The sequence below is a fragment of the Myotis daubentonii genome, chromosome 3, assembly GCF_963259705.1.
Source record: "Myotis daubentonii chromosome 3, mMyoDau2.1, whole genome shotgun sequence".
Classification (NCBI taxonomy): Eukaryota; Metazoa; Chordata; class Mammalia; order Chiroptera; family Vespertilionidae; genus Myotis; species Myotis daubentonii.
Genome location: NC_081842.1, coordinates 60939922 through 60956149, shown reverse-complemented (window position 1 = coordinate 60956149; position 16228 = coordinate 60939922). Strand labels below are relative to the sequence as shown.

General features: G+C 49.2%; 1 protein-coding gene across 1 annotated transcript in view; it reads right to left on the bottom strand.

Moving 5' to 3' along the window:
• Positions 1-453: 453 nt before the first annotated feature.
• GPR156 (G protein-coupled receptor 156) overlaps positions 454-16228 on the bottom strand; it is a 110458-nt gene continuing 94683 nt past the window's right edge. The window contains exons 8-10 of the mRNA XM_059687729.1: positions 15298-15534; positions 7691-7849; positions 454-3489 (exon numbers count right to left, since the gene is read on the bottom strand). Coding sequence (XP_059543712.1) covers positions 2161-3489; positions 7691-7849; positions 15298-15534 — 1725 coding nt within the window. The 3' untranslated portion in view covers positions 454-2160. The remainder of the gene's footprint in view (positions 3490-7690; positions 7850-15297; positions 15535-16228) is intronic.

Below are 16228 nucleotides of genomic sequence, written 5' to 3'. Positions count from 1 at the left end.
TACTCCACAGTCATGAACAGCAGACTGCTAGTGGTGACATGCTTTAGAATCAGAATGGATACCTCCAACCCAAAGATTTCAATCATCAGGGAAATATATGCTCGGGTCAGAATTATGACTGGCTCCATGCAAGACCTTAGGGCCAACAGAGACATGCACAACCCAGATGACAGTAGCAGAGGCAATGTTTACTTCCCTTTGGTTCCTTGCTGGGAGGGAGGGAGCTGAGGGAGGTGAAGCCCAACCACAGGACCCCGTGGGTGGGGAGAGTCCAAAGTCTCCATAGTTCCCCCTGTTCCCTGGGGCAGTTGTTTCTGTTACAAATGAAGTTTGACAGAAGATGCCCTTGGAACCCAGGGTAATCCAAGGCAACGCTGGTGGCTGTGTGTCCACTCTCTATGCCTCTACACCCCAGCCCGAGACCACAATTTCTGAAAAGACTTGCCTTGGGAGTTGCTTCTCTTTTATTAAGGTATCACTTGGACAGCAAACAAACAGCACAAGCAGACACTACAAACCCACATGCAGAATAAATTATGATATTTGTATGCAAAAGTAGACAACAGAAGAAGCTGTGCTACCAAGACAGCCTCCCAATTCAGTGTCTGGAGACTCATGAGTATTGGCAGTCCCTGTGAGTTCATGACAAAGCTTCTGTGAGACTTTCAGAGCCCAACTCCTCCCTCCCCCCAGGCATATCTAATGAGGCTCAGACTCCTGCACATGAACATGTGCACACACATGGATGGGGGCAGGGGGTGGCCTCTAAATCACAACCAGATTAGCAACAAGCAAAGTGGACCCATCTGTGCTTTCCCTCTGGGTCTGGCAGCAGATGAGTTCCTGGTACTCATCCTTCACCAACATCCTGGTGCAGAGGGCCCCTGAGGCAGTGAGGACGGCTTCCCACAATGAGGAACCCAGTTTTGTTATCTGGGGGCAGGTGTCCTGGACTCCAGGGTGAGCACAACTCAGCTTTCCTACAGCACCCTTGCTTTATGGTCTGGCCTGCTTGCCATTCCCAGAAGAATGAGTCAAGAGGTGTATTCCCAGGAGAATCTATCAACTTGGAGTCCCCTGGGCTGTGGGCAAGTTCTCCATGAACCACTCTCCTGGTGTGAAGTTGTGAAAGTCACCGCAGTTCTTGGAGCCTCACATGCCCCATCTGTAAAAATGGGAATGAGAGTGTCTATTTCCCAGGGTTATCATAAGGAATTACTGAACTCTGATGCTACCATGTTCTGTGCCAGACTCAAGGTAAAATTTCAAAACCTGTTCTCTTTCCTGCCCTCTTCTCCCCCATTTCTTCCTTTCTATTTCCTTGTTTTCTATTTCCAGATTCATGTATCCATTGGTGGTCATGTAACCCCAATGGCACCAAGAGCACCCCTTGACCAACAGAGATTGCCAGTGTGTGCTTCCCCTCAGTCCAAAATGGCACCATGGGCAGAGTCAAAGGGATGGACCACAGGACCAGTAGACAGTCTGGGCATCAGGTGCCACCTAAGCCCAGAAGAGAGATCTGGGTAGCCTGTGGCCACATGGAGACCTGACTATCTCGGGGATGATGGTGAGGTGCCATAATAGTGGGAAGATATGAACAAACAGTGCTGTAGAGGTGGCTGTGAGCTGAGTCTGGCCAGAAGCTGGAACCAGGGGTGGTGCTGTTTAACCTTCAGCAGAAACAAAGTTGCACCCCCTGCCAAGAACGGGACACCCAAGGATGTAGGAAACTTATCTTAAGGCCAGTTTGATGGGTCATAGTCCACCACTCTGGTTCTGCAGAAAAGTTCCTCCATCTCTCCATCTGTGTGTCCACCAGCCAGCCATCTGGTATATATGAAGAGTTTTGTGGAATACAGGCTGACTGGGACAGGAAAGCTTCTGTGCTCATTTAGCACCTTTTCCCAAAGAGTATCTTTTATGGTCACTCAACTGGAGTCTTTTACAGGAATGCTGTGAGGTAGTAACAAGACAGGCAATACCCAAGAAGTGCTCAAGGTAACAGTACTCAAGTGAGCATAGCTGAAACATGGTAAGGGCTGGTCAAATGCAGGGCACTGATGTGTTCTCCTGAGGCCAGAACCCGCCTTCCCCCTGTAAGCCTTGGTACGGCTTGTCCTGGACCGACCTTTCTATCCAGGCCTGCTGTGCTGCAGTTCACACCAGTGTGGGTTTCAAGTCATCTTTGAAGTTCACGATAGGCTTTGAGCTGGCCCACAGCTTTTCCCAGGAAGCCAGCCCCCCAGTATGCTCCGGGTCAGAGTCTGAAGAGCCACTGTCACTGGAATCAGAGGAACTCTGGAAGCAGATTTCACAGTAGGGCCGGTGGCAGTGGCAGAAGAACTCGTCTGAGCTGCTGGACTCAGTGTCAAGGTAGTTGCGTGGAGAAGAAAGGGAGAGACAGCCCGGGGACCTCAGGGAATGCAGCTGGCGCTGCTCAGGCAGATCTGGTGATCGGCGTGGGCCAGTGGGACACCGTGCCCGGCCAGAACCAGAAGGCTGGTGAGGAAAGGCTGCGCAGCTTCTCCCAGCTCCCTGGAGCTCTGCCTGGCACTGTTTGCTGTCCTCCTGGATGCCCGGCTTGCCTTGAGGATCTGGGAGTAACGAAAGCTTCTTGGAAGAGGGTTCCCTGGAATCAGCAGTTTGAGGGTCCAAGCAGAGGCTGTCCGGGTTCTGCACATTTAACCCACTTTTTGTGCCAGATGCCACCCTATTTGCCCGATGCCCCACATGTGAGGGTAGAGAGCCCGGAAAGTGCGAGCGAGCCCGCTGCGCTGCCCGCCTTCTCCTCACCATGTATGGGCTGAAGCCCAGCTCCCTGGAGAAGGGCATCTTCTGGGGGCCGTGGGCAGCGCTGCTCTTCCAGGGCTGCTGGGGACAAGACAGGGAAGAGGGGACGGGAGCCTCAGAGCCCAGGCCCAGATCCTGTAGGACTTCCTGAAGCTTCTCCCTGATCACTGAATTGACCCTTGACTGCTTCTGGGGCTCCCCTGAGTTCTCCCGCTGCCCCTGTCTCTGGGGAACAGAGCCTCCTTCAACTGGTGTGAGGCTCTGGCGGGGGACTGCAGGTCCCTGGTCTCTCCGTTCTGCACCCTGGTCTGGCCCAGCCTGCTGCTTCTGGCTGCAGCCCAAATTTAAATGATCAGAAAAGTCTCTCAAGTCAGACATCTCCTTCCGCCCCGGGGAGGAGCCAGAGTCCTTCCCAGGCCCCTCGAGGCTTTGTGCACTTGAGGAGGGCACTGAGGTGCTCTGGGAGTCCTGGGCCGCCGCACTGGTATCATTCGGAGAGTCAGAGAGGCATTCTGAATGCCACTGAGTGGTCAGGCCGTGCGCAGGGGCTGCAGCCTGACCCTCCTTGCTATGGGAAGAGGCAGGGAGGACAGCGCACTCCGGGGCCTCATAGGTACACTCCGCTGACATCAGCCTCACTAGCTTCTCTTTGGCGTTGTTTACTTGTTCCTGCAGGCTTTCAATCACAGCGTTTTTCTGTAAGGCAAAAGCAAAACCATCAACAAAAGATGCCGCTGAGGGTTTTCACGCTGTCTCCCAGGGTGGAGGAAGTGTAGCACCAGAAGACGTTGGTTTAAATCCCAGGCCCTCTGTGTATTAGCTGGTGATCTTAGGCTCCGAGGAGGCACCTCCACAGAATGAAAAAATGTGATGCACACACAGTGCTGAGTAGAATAACTGACACCTGGTGCTCAATAAAGGTTAACCACGGTTTATTGTAGAATCTTAATCTCCCCCTAAGGTCCCCACTCTGTGGCATTGCCGGTGAGATGGGAGGTTGGAGGAGACACAGCTTGCTGCTTGCTGGCTGTGCACACCCTCCTCAGAATGGAGAGGGTCAGGTCGCTCTCTCTGCAGGACACAAGTCTGAATAATGGCCCAACTCCGGGCTTATGACACCTTTGCAAAATTCAGGCGAATTTGAGGCACATCCCAAAAGGATGACTGAATGGGGAGACAAGTATTTTGCCTCTTGCTAAACAGACTAGAAAATGGAAAACCAGAAGAAGGGTGGAGATGTCTGGGCCAAAGAGATAAGACTGGAGCCAGGAGGGGCCAATGAGAATCTCAGATTGGTGTTATGTCCTCCCTTGCTGGACCTTGGAGTGGCAGGTGAAAGCTTCCAGGTGGCACTATCAGTTATTGGTAGCTCCTAAAGTGGTGCAGGCATCAGAATTATTGGAGAAGCTTTGCTTTTTTTTTTTTTTTTTTTTTTTTTTTTTTTTTTTTTAGTAGGATCATTGGGCCTAAGTTTCTGACACTTGATTCAGTAGATCTAAAATGGAGCCCAGAAGATGAATGAGGCTGGGGCAGTTCTGCTGTTGAGCTGCCTACCTGTTGCATAACTTTTAGTTGGTAAACAGGCTGTGCCCACGAGGCCTGGTGGGTGCAAGCTACAGAGGTGTGTCCGTACTGACTGGGATCGTGGGCACGAAGTAGGAGGAAGCATACTGGTGGTGGGTGTGCCCTGAGCATCCTCTGGTGATAACAGCAGCTGCCTCTCTAACTCAGACCTTATGTCCACCTTCTGACATTGCTGATGATCAAAGGCGGTGGAGGAGGGAAGAGATCATCCTGGGGAACTGATGGTCTTGGGGCAGACAACCCAGGTCAGGTGTTCTAGGAACTGTCTGTCTGAACACCCAAATGCTGCCTCTCTGTTGCCATCACCTTCAGAAAGCTGAGGATGTGCATTTGGACACACACTTATTATGCCCTAGAAGTAAAAAGTCGTTTCCCATCTTTAGGAAACCTGACACAAGTCGCCTATGGACCACACCTGTGGTGCCTTCTCAAGTTGAAATGGGAGACTTGCCCAGAAGGGACCCGTTCAGAAAGCAGTACTTTGAGTAAACTAGTCCAGCAATAGTCTCTGGCAGCAACTCCAAGGCCGATCACTGCCCCTTAGTTATAGGCAGGAAGGTGATTTCTCTGATACCGGGACTGCCAGTTACGTCCTGGTTTAGTCTACTTCTTTTATCAGCAGGAGAGTCCCAGACCAGTGAGTAACTGCTGAATAAGCGGAAGGGACTGGCAGCTGAGCACCTGCCTGCCCGTCTTCCCCTTCCTCACCCCAGTGTGGTGAGGTCGGGGCGTTGCCGGGGAGGTGTGGATGCCTGGGGACTCACCACGAGCAGAGAGGATGAGTAACCGGGAGGCAGTCATTCAGGCTCTTCGTGATACCTGGGTGGTGCCAGATAGCTCTTGAGCATCTCATGGTGGGCACTGTGCTGGTTGCCCAGGAGGGACCCCACCCCTCTTCCTCCTCAGCAGCCCCTCCTCATGAAGGAGGGTTCAGGCTGGCTTCAGGAGGCCTTGGCTGCCTCACAGAGTTAGGAGGAAGCCACCAACTGCTGACAGCTAACCCAGCAAGTCAACTCTGAATGCTGTCTTTTTGTGCCTTACCCACAAGTTTCTTTGAGCGTAGAAAAATAGGATCAATGCTGAGTTGGGAAGAAGGCTCTTCTCCCAGCAACCAAACATCTGAAATTGGCCAGTGACGGATTGAGAAATGTCAGTCTAAACAGTAAATTTCTCTCCTTTCAGAGAAAAAAAGTGGAACTCTGATTTCACCATGGCTGCATACTAATTAGGGGCGTGGTGTGAGTCACTGCCTCTGTGAGACCAAAATCTGACCTACTGTGGCAGCTGCATTTAAATGAGCTTATTAATTAGTACTTTTGGCACATCTGGGGAAGCCTAACATCCACAGGTGTGTTTCACAAGGTACAGGCCATAAGGAGAGACGGAATCACCCTCTGGTTGTTCTGGCTCAGGGGAGAAAAAGAATAGTTGGGTTTCCTCTGCTGCAGAGAATAGAAGGGGGTTCTACAGCCCTGGGAAGGTTCTCCCTGCTGGCTTCCACACAGCCCGGGAAGTCGGTGATGGGTGCTGCCCTGGACAGCCCCTGGGGCACCCCTGACCATAGTGGCAAGGGGGGCAAGAATGAGAAGGTGGACTGCCCAGGTCATGGGAAAGTAAGAGGAGGACCAAGGGTGGCAGAGGGGCTGCAGTGAAGGGAAGCTGGAGTCAGGGTTTGTGCATAAGACGAGGCAGGAAAGATGCCGTGTTTGCCCACCAGGCAATGCCAGAGCTGGGACCTCTCTAGGCCTGCTCCGGCGCCTGGGGGCAGCGGCTGGTTCCCAGGCCTTTTCTGGGAGAGATGCACCAGGTGTGGGGTGTTGGGGAGAGGCCAGCTTTTTACTGCCTGTGCATCTGCTCCCTGTTAGGGCCCTTCCTCTGCAGACTCCAGGCATCGTTTTGGATAGAGCAGAGACAGTCACTGCGTGGGAAACAGCGTAGTCAGTGTGGCAGAAGTACAAACAGCACATCATAAATTACCATAAGGCTAAAGAGTCAGGCCACTTGGCTGTTCCAGCATTAGCTGATTGTGAATGAGAACCATCCTGGCTGTTCTCGCCAAGTTTCTGGCCTTCTGTTGAGCTTAAAAAAAAAAAAAAATAAATGCTTCTTTGAAGACTTCACAGAGTATCTCAAAGGCAATGCTACTCCCTTGCCAGGTGGGAAGAAATCTGGCTTTGAAATAGGTCCTGAATGCTTCATAAATAGTACAGAAATAGAGAAGTATTACTCTGATTTTTTAAAAAGGTCCAGGCTGAGGGTATGGTGTGGGAGACTAGAGGGGCACCGACAGGGGGTGCAGGGAAGGTTCACCCCCTCATTGGGCTGTGTTTCTTAGGTTCCCACCTCACCGTCCTCTCAGACAGGGATCCCGGATAACCACCTGTCAGTCCAATTACAGAAAAACATAGTTTCCCAAAGAGCACCTACTCAGGTGTGTTCTGTACTGAAGAAAACATGGGATCTAATGTAGTTGTGTGAAAATATTGGCTAATTCTTCTGAGCCCTGTGCCTTCTTTCTGAGGCAGTGCAGCCTCCAGCTTCTCCATGTGCTTTCTGCAAGCCCACACCCCAGTGCCCCGTTCTGGGAGAGGTGCCAACTCTGGCTCAAGCACAGAAGAAGGACTTGGTGCTACTATGGTATTCAGAGGCCCTATTTAGCCCTCCTCCCCATCCTTAGATACTTATTGCCTCTCTGGGGTGGTGGGATGATTGAGATCTCTAGTTAGAACCTGGAAATACAGTAAGGGGCCCTATAAGATCTTGTAAATGAGGGCACTGCTCTATGTAAGGCAAGAATGTATCATACAGAAGGAGCTAGAATCCACTACAACTCAGGGCCTTTCCAATGCTGTTCCCCTGCTTGGAATGCTTTTCCCCACCATCTTTTCTGGCCAGTTTGTACTTAACCTTCATCTCTCAGCTCAGAGAGTCTTGTCTGACAGCTCTAAATTAGGTTCCCTTGCCCGGACCATCCATAATTCTGCCTTACCACCCTGATTTGTCCCTTCATTATTCTCTTGATCAACATCTATTTCCTCCATTAGACTGTGAGCTCCCTGAGAGTAGGGACTATATTTGTTTTATTCATCAGCACTTAGCACAATGTCCAGCACACAACTGTGCAATGACTGAATAAGTGGGTGAGGACCAGCAGTGGGAGAGTCACTGGGGAAATGTCAAGGTTTTGCCCGCTGCCAATGGAAGTGGGGGAATGGGCGGAGAAGAAAGAACATTAGCAGTGGGACAGCAGGGGCCCACCGGTGCGTGACTGGAGTTCTTTATAGAGACTCCACCAGGCAGGGGTCTCGCTTACCTCTGTGAGGAGTCTTTCCATGGAGGTTTTCTCTCCTCTGGCGTGGCAATTCTGTTCCTCACCATACGGGGCATGGCAGCTTTTGCTGGGAGTGCTGAAATATTTGGCCATGCATCTAATTGTTTGGTTTTCCTCTTCAAATGCCTTCCATTGCTTCAGCTGTTAAATAACAGAGCATATGTTATTTATTTAATTACACACCCAGAAACACATTCTCTCACTAGTTCTCCAAAACACCAAGGAATGACGGTCATACACTAATGCACAAACTATTCTCTCCTCAGAATGTACTGTGCTCTGGAAAGCTAATGGACGGAAATGACAGAAGGTACAGAGAATGTTAAGGTGATATAGTTTTCAAAATGTCAAAGGGAGATGATAGGTAGATGAGATAGAACCATCTTAGCTTGACCCAACCATTGCCGAACTGGTCAGAGAAAACCAGATTGAAGTACACTCCCAGGGCCATGTTCGAAAGCCAGAGTTTACAAGCTGTAACAGGGTTAAGCAACCTAAACTCTGTATGTTTCAAGTGAAACTGTTTCCAGTTATAGGTAGCTGTTCTTAATTATCCTCATTCATTGGGTAATGGTGTGCTCACAGCGATTGAACACCCAGTTCCTTGCTGGAGAACTCCTAACCCAAGTCAATAATCAAAGCTCAGATAGGAAACCACAAATGGCAATAAATAGCAGTAAAAAAGACAGAACATTAGGTCTGCGATCTGACCATCTTTTCTTCCTAGACAAATGAGGGAAGACTAAGAAGGAATATGACTGATCTAGGCCCTTGCAGGGGGTTAGCAGTAGAGCCAGAGCTGTAACAGGGTCACTGTGCCACCCCACACGACCTCAACACAGCTGAGAAGGCAGAAACTGTTAACTGTGGGGTCCTAAGGAAAGTGTTTTGGGAGAAACTGTTTTTAAGAAGGAATCTGGCCGAAACCGGTTTGGCTCAGTGGATAGAGCGTCGGCCTGCAGACTAACGGGTCCCGGGTTCAATTCTGGTCGGGGGCATGTACCTGGGTTGCGGGCACATCCCCAGTGGGAGATGTGCAGGGGGCAGCTAATTGATGTTTCTCTCTCATTGATGTTTCTAACTCTCTGTCTCTCTCCTTCCTCTCTGTAAAAAAATCAATAAAATATATTTTTTTTTTTAAAAAAAAGAAGCAATCTGTGGGAGCATGGGCTAGTTTGCCTTAATAGGGATGGAGCTGAACACAGAACATTCAAAGGACCAACCTCCTGAGCCTTTGGGACACTGTCTCTACCTGGCACATGCCAGTGACACGGGTGCCAGGGGAGGCTACAGAGACGGAAGTGTCTGTTTTTCCTGTAGGAAAGCTCAGCATGGAGAGTGCTAGTGATGTACACTGGGCACTGTGGCACCTTAGAAACGATGTTGGTGGCTGTGGGAGCCACAGGGATCCTGGGACTTCTTTGCTCACTCATTAAACACGTCCTAACCCCAATTTGGTAAGGCTCAGATCGGATTCTAAATCTTTCCATCAATTTCAATACCACATCCTCTGTGAACTCAGCATGTGTTGAACTGCATGTTCCTCATGCCATCAGGAGTCGGTGTGATCTGTACTGGGTCAGGCCAGGTACCACCCCCTCAGATGCCCTTCTCAAAAGCCTCGGGTGCCATCAGCTCCCACCCTACTCGGGACTTCCTGGAGCCTGGCACCATAGGGTCACTGTACGGTCCTGAGTGGATGGAGCAGACACCAGTGTTGTCCTCCTAGGACTGGCCCTGGCAGTGTCACAGTATCTGGGCTCCCTTTTGGGCTCCTCACTCCCCCCAGCACCCCCAGGCCCAGCCCTGCCGGGGTCCAACCCCAGCAGGTCCAGGGGTTCCCAAAGGCGTAGACGGAGTCGGCGAAGAAGGAATGACACGGAGACAGCGTTCAGTTGATCAGCAGCCTAGCCAGGATCTCCAGCCAAGTTCTGGTCTCGATCTCCAGAGAGTTTCTGCTCAGGTTCTCCAGTCAGGTTCAGTCACCAGGTTATAGTCAGGCTCTCCTGCCAATCTCTGCAGTCAGGTTCAGTCCAGGATCCCTGCCATGCTCTCTCGCCAGGCTCCGCCTCCAGGCTCCGAGGCCAGTCCCTGTCCAGGATCCTCCAGCATGCTCTCGCCAGCGAAGTTCTTCTGTCTCTAGAGAACGTTCTGTGTAGGTTCTGTGCCTAGGCTCTGTCTCTCTTGGTCCTGTCTTCCAAGCCCTGTGTCCTTAGTTCTGTGTTCTGAGTTCTGTCTCTTGCTGTCTTGTTACATCTGTATTTATACCAGTTGATTCAATCCTATCAATCTCTATTACAAAGGTTAGGGCGTTTCTTATCTCCATTCCAGGGAGTAAAGATTATGTAGCTTAAGCATGATTGTTCATAGTTAAAGTGATTAATTACCCGCCTGGCACTTAGTTGAGGGGTTTTAATCCCTCCCTAACTTCAGGGGAAAATCCCTACCTGGGGATTCAACCTTTCTCGAAGAGGTGACGTTGGTTAAAACACAGCGCCAAGAAGGTGAGCAAACATATTAAGAACAGTATGCCATATATGCCAGGTCCCTTGAAACAGCAAGCATGGACCGGCTCCCGGCACAGCCCTCTCTGGAGGAACTGCTCAGCACTGGTGTAAGGGCACATCCAGGGCTTTGGGTCTGTCTCACCCCAAGCTGGCCAGGTGGAGCCAGGGTGCCCCCTGATGAAAGCCCCCGCCTCCTTAGTTCCGTGTCTGTGAGGATCCTGATCCTTCAGGCTTGACCCGTTGGAGTTTCTGAAATATGGCAATAAATGACCTCAGGTCACAATTTCTGGACTTCTCCAGGACCCTTCCTTCAGAAGGACAGGCACATTCCTGGTTTTTCAGCCTCTGGGCTATGTGGGTGTGCCAGGCTAAATAATGCCCCCCCCCCCAAGGTGTTCCTCTCCACCCCCCACGGCCCCCTGCCCCAAGCCCTGGAATTTGTGAATATGTTACCTTATGTGGCAAAAGGGATTCTGTAAATGTGCTCAGGTTATGGATGTGAGATGAGGAGATTATTCTGGATTGTACAGTGGGCCCAATGTAATCATGAGTCCTTATGAGACGGAGGCAGGAGGGTCAGAGTCAGAAGAAGAGAAGAGGCCATGGAAATGGAGATCAGAAAGAGAGAGATTTGAATATGTTGCACTGCTGGCTCTAAAGATAGAGAAAGAGGCAGGAGTCACAGAATGCAGGTGGCCTCTAGCAGCTGAAAAGGCATGGAAGTGGATTCGCCCCAGGAGCCTCCAGAAGGGATGCAGACCCACTGACATCTTAAATTGTAGCCAAGTAAATAAGACCCGTTTCCAATTTATGACTGCCAGAACTATAAGAAAATACATCTGAATTAAGTCACTCCATTTGTGTTAATTTGTTACAGCAGCCACAGGAAACTAATACAGTGGGATTCAATCTCCAGTCTTTAACAGGATATACGAGGACCTTGAGGCTGTCACCTCTTACTAGTAACCTTCTGCCACTCTTCCTTCAATCTGTGCTTCAAAAAGTGCAGATTTGTGGTGCTCCAAACATAGCCTGTTCTCTCTCTTACCTCTCTACCTCTTGTCATGCTGTTCCCCCATCTGAATGCCACCCACTGCCCTTCCCCAATCTTGCTTATCCTTCAAGACTGGGCCCATTTTCTGAGAAGGTGTTATGGAGTTCCTAGACAGGCTGGGGCACCCCTTCCTCAGCGTCATGTAATTTGCCTTCCCCAAACACTTAAAACCTACATTATTATTCCTTTCATGTCTGCTCCCAGCTACACCCAGAGATGGGGCCATGTGTTGAACTGCATGTTCCCAGCAGGTAATAAATGAGTGGATAAATAAAAGAACAAATAGTTTTCCTTTAAAAAACTCACCTCTCTAGTAGGGGCACTGAGACATATGCAGATACCTCTAAGGCAGAGTAGGAAGTCCTAAGTACTTACACGGAGGATCAGGTGAAACACTTTGGGGGATTAGAGGAGAAAACAATGTCCTATCTCAGGACCTATCTGTCTCTCAGAGGTGGAGGGAGGGAAGGAGATGTGTGTGGAGATGGCTCACATGCAGGATACCATCAACAAAAGCAGAGGCTTGCTCATGGCTGGTGATGACCTCAGTGTCTGGCGTCAGCACTCAGGCATTTCCTGAGGACCTGCGTAGAATGCTACTTGGTCCACTTGTGCCATTCCACTCAGCTCTCTGGAGCCACCTAACTGCCCTTGAGGCATCTGTGCCTTTGTTTTCATTAACCCTCCCACGCTGTCCAGTCCGAAGGCTCAGTGGCAGGAGGAAGTACCCTCTCCTTGCTCTCTTCCTTCCCCATTTGGCTCTCCTCAGATGCTTTTCCAACTTTGCTCAGCTGTCTTTCTCTCCTGGGAATGCACAGTGCAGCTCTCACAGGGAGACTCTTTCTTCTACCAAAGGCCACTGAGCCAGAGGGGAAAGTCCATTAAAAGACCCACAAAAAAATGGACAAACCTACTTACTTTTAGATTAAAAAAAAGAAGAAGAAGAATTTACTTCCTAAACCTAAAATATAATGGAATATATATATATATATATATATATATATATATATATATATATATATATATTTAAGTTTTGGATCATAGTTCAAAAGGAGAAAGGCATGAGAGAGAAAACAGAAAAGGAAAGATAAAGTAAGAGAAAGGGAGTTTAAGACAGCTAGGAGGAAAAATGGGAAACAGAGAGAAGGCAAGAGAAAGGCCAACACTGTCCATCCATCCTGTTCTTGTATCCCAAAATAATTTCACTGCTACTCTCACTTTACAAATCAAGTGCTTGTCGCTGTTCAAACCTGGAAGCCAGATTTCAAGGTGAACTGCATCCTGCATTTTTATGTCTATGTGTGCAGATGGAAGTGTACCTAGACATCACAACTGTCCTGGGTGCTGAGGTGGAAGTCTTATGTCTGAGTGCTCAGAGAGGAGATATAAGTGGAGCCACATCATGGAGGTTGCTGATTCACTCGATTTTCAGAGAGAGAGGTCTTGTTTTATTTAGGTCAGGAAGGCTTCCTCTAATAGTTCCTTGGTGATTACTTCTGCCCCAAATTATTTTTTATCTTTCAGAGATTCCTAGTAGCTCTAAATGGTATCCCTAGATAAGGTCTCCATATTTGATCTAGTCTCTCATTTAAAAAATATTTTTTTAAAATTTATTTCAGAGAGGAAGGGATAGGGAGAGAGAAATAGAAACATCAATGATGAGAGAGAATCATTGACTGGCCGCCTCCTGCATGCCCCCAACTGGGAATCAAGCCTGCAACCCGAGCATGTGCCCTGACCTAGAATCAGACCATGACCTCCTGGTTCATAGGCCGATGCTCAACCACTGAGCCACACCAGCTGGGCCCTAGTCTCTCATTTTTAAACTGTCTCCTTGTGTTCTGTGGCCTTACATTAGTTCACTAATTCAGTATTTTGCTATGTCCAATCGCCTATTCAGTGTTCCTACTGGGGGTTTGAGTTTAACACAATGTTTTTCATCCTTACTTAATATTTCATGTTATAAGATTATGTCCTTCTCATGATGATTTGCTTTGGTTGGAGAGAGGCAATATCTTTTAAATCCTATTGACAAAACAAATTTGCTATCTTTTAAAAACTTCTAATTTCCTTCAGAGGAAGGAAGCTTGTCCAAATCTCCAGAAATTTGTGCATCTCTTCTTATGAAATGCAGAATCTCTTCATAGGTCCTTTCCCTCTGAATTTAGTTTTACATGGGAATAACTATAGTTTCCTCGTATAGTAAATGCATTTCTTGGCTTTTCCGTCATTGTCACAAGATGCCTGCCATAGCTCCAGGCACAACAAACATGCAAGGCAGAAAGAAGGTACAAGAGGCAAAGCCAGCCACACCCATAGCTTTTTCAGCAAAGCAAAAGCTTTCTCAGATGCCTCTCAGAAAACTTTTGGAGTTCAAAACTGTGTCACATAGCCTGGCTGGTGTAGCTCAGTAGTTGATCATCGACCCATGAACCAGGAGTTCATGGTTTGATTCTTGGTCAGGGCATATGCCCAGGTTGCAGGCTCAATCCCCACTAGGGGGTGTGCAGGAGGCAGCCAATTGATGATTTTTCTCTCATCATTGATGTTTCTATCTCTCGCCCCCTCTCCCTTCTTCTCTCTGAAATCAATAAAAATATTTTAAAAAACACATACACAAAACAAAAAAACTGTGTCACATGGGCACCCCGAGCTGTAAAGGAAGCTGGAAAAGCAAGTATTTAGCTCTTTCAGACTATATAGTAGAGGTGAGCAAGGAAGAAAGGGTTTGGCAACAGGTGGATGGGTTACCAATCAACAATGCCGGCTACAGGGCCTAAAGGGTGGGCTTCCCCAAAGGCCCCTCCCCACTCCCCTTTCCCCATCTCCCAGCGAGGAGCAGTCCTTGCGTTTCCAAGTCCTCTTCTGCTACTTTCCAGACAAATAACACTCAATTCTCAATGGCGTCCATTAATCCAGGTCTTATAATATGAAGATTCAGCAACAATTCCTCTAGATTCTGGCACTGAGGCACTACTCATCCTTGATTTTTAGTGCTGCTGCTACAGATATTTCCATATTTGTTTATTCTTTTGAGTATCTTTATGAGAATTTGTGAGAAGGCAGAAGAGTAAAAAGCCTATGCCTGTGTCATACCTTCATGCCCCAAGGTCCACTCTTCCCTTTTATAAATACCCTGTGACCCTCCATCCGCGATTTTATCGGTTAGTGCTCCCTGGTAAAGTCATTCATAGTCAACTGGAAGCTGCATTTGGAACCAGATGGGGTGCTGAGGGGGGAGTGAGATGAGGGAGGCCTTGGGGGAACAAAAAGAGAACTAGAAGGGAAACAGGAAAAATGCCTAATGTCAAGTTCATTAACTCAGACGTGTGTGGCTCAGTGGTACCCTGGGGCCCAATCCGAATAATTTCACATCACTTTCCTTCCAGAGACTATGATTCCTTTACATTTCCCTCCAGATCCCCTTTCCCCCCTTTGCTGTCTGGACATTTCTGCTGCTATCTTCCTCCTTTGTTTGATTTTTTTCTTTAACCCCTATAATATGAAACACATGTTTATTGAGTTTTTATTTCTCCTTTTTGTAAAAAGAAGAGGAATGCTTTCTATTTTCCTCTAATAAAAAGAAAGAAAAAGCATTTAAAATTGCATAGAGTTCCAAATGAGTTTTCCCTGTGAATCTGCAATCCTAAACAGGAAAGAAAGGCTCCTGACTCCCAGGCTAGGGAAAAAATGACATTATCAAGACGAGGAAGGGATTGAGGAGCAGTGAAACAGGCGGGAGGATGCGGAAAAGCACGTCTGCGAGTCGGCTGCCAGGGGTGGAAATGTGGGGCCGCTGCACTCAGCCACTCCGGGCTGCCCTCTTTGCTGACTGGGAGCCGAACTGTCTTCCTTCAGGAGAGCGAGGAGGGAAGAACAGAAGGAGCCAGCTCACCAGGAACCCACCTTCCTTCTGACTCTCCAATAAATCTTACCCAGAAGCCTTGAGAGAAAACACAGTGAGCAGTTTATCATGCCCAGCCAGTGCTCTGCAGGACCGGCCCTGCCAAATTCTCCTCAGAACACACCTGGGGAACGAAGATGAAGCAGTTGATGGCGGTCGTGCAAACAAAGATTCCCCCGGATGTGAGGCCGAAGACCAGGTTGGGCCAGGCGTGCAGGTACCTGGTGACCACGAGAAGAAGCCCAGCGGCCAGCACCACAAGGTTGACCCCCACCATGATGGTTAAGGACTGATTCACAGGAGGAGAGCTGACGTGGTCGGTCAGGCCCGCCAGGTAGGCACCATACAGCAGCAGCAGACCCTGGATGCGGAGGGAGAACCAGAGGCTCAGGGAAGCAGAATAACAGACTCAGGGTTAAAGAGCAGGAGGGCCGGGACCATTTAAAATAAGGGTAATAATACCCACCTTAAAGGGTTGCTACGAGGGTTTACTCAGACATGAAAGGACCCTTAGGGTGCTTCTGGCACCTAGTAGGTGCTTAATAAATGTTATTTTCCTCTCCTGCCCTGAGAATTGGTTTATCAGAGGTCAGCAAGACGGGACTCTGCTGGGATAGAGGCACAGGACCGGATGGCATAGGCGGGCAGGAGCCCTACAGATAGGGCTGCGGGCACATCATGCTGCTGGTGGTGAGGGCTGCCACGTCCATCATGTGGTTTTGCACTGTGTGGAGCTGCGGGCCACATGGAAGCTGAAATACCCCCATGGTCTGTCTGCCCAGACATGTGCAGCGGCAGGAGCAATGCCCCGAGGAAGGGGCTCATTTTTCTAATTTTCCCACAGGCACCATCTGCTTGCCAAGCCCTGCACCTGCAAGACTGCATCTGCCTAGAAGGGAGGCCTTTTCTAATTTACACAAAAGACCTCTCCAGGCTAGCAGAGGCTCTGTGCCAGTGGGTGTTTATGGGAGATGAAGAGTGGAAGCAGGAGGACAAAGGCAGGCTGGCAACTCGATGAGCCTGCCGAGCAGGCACAGGCAGCAAAGGCTCCATCT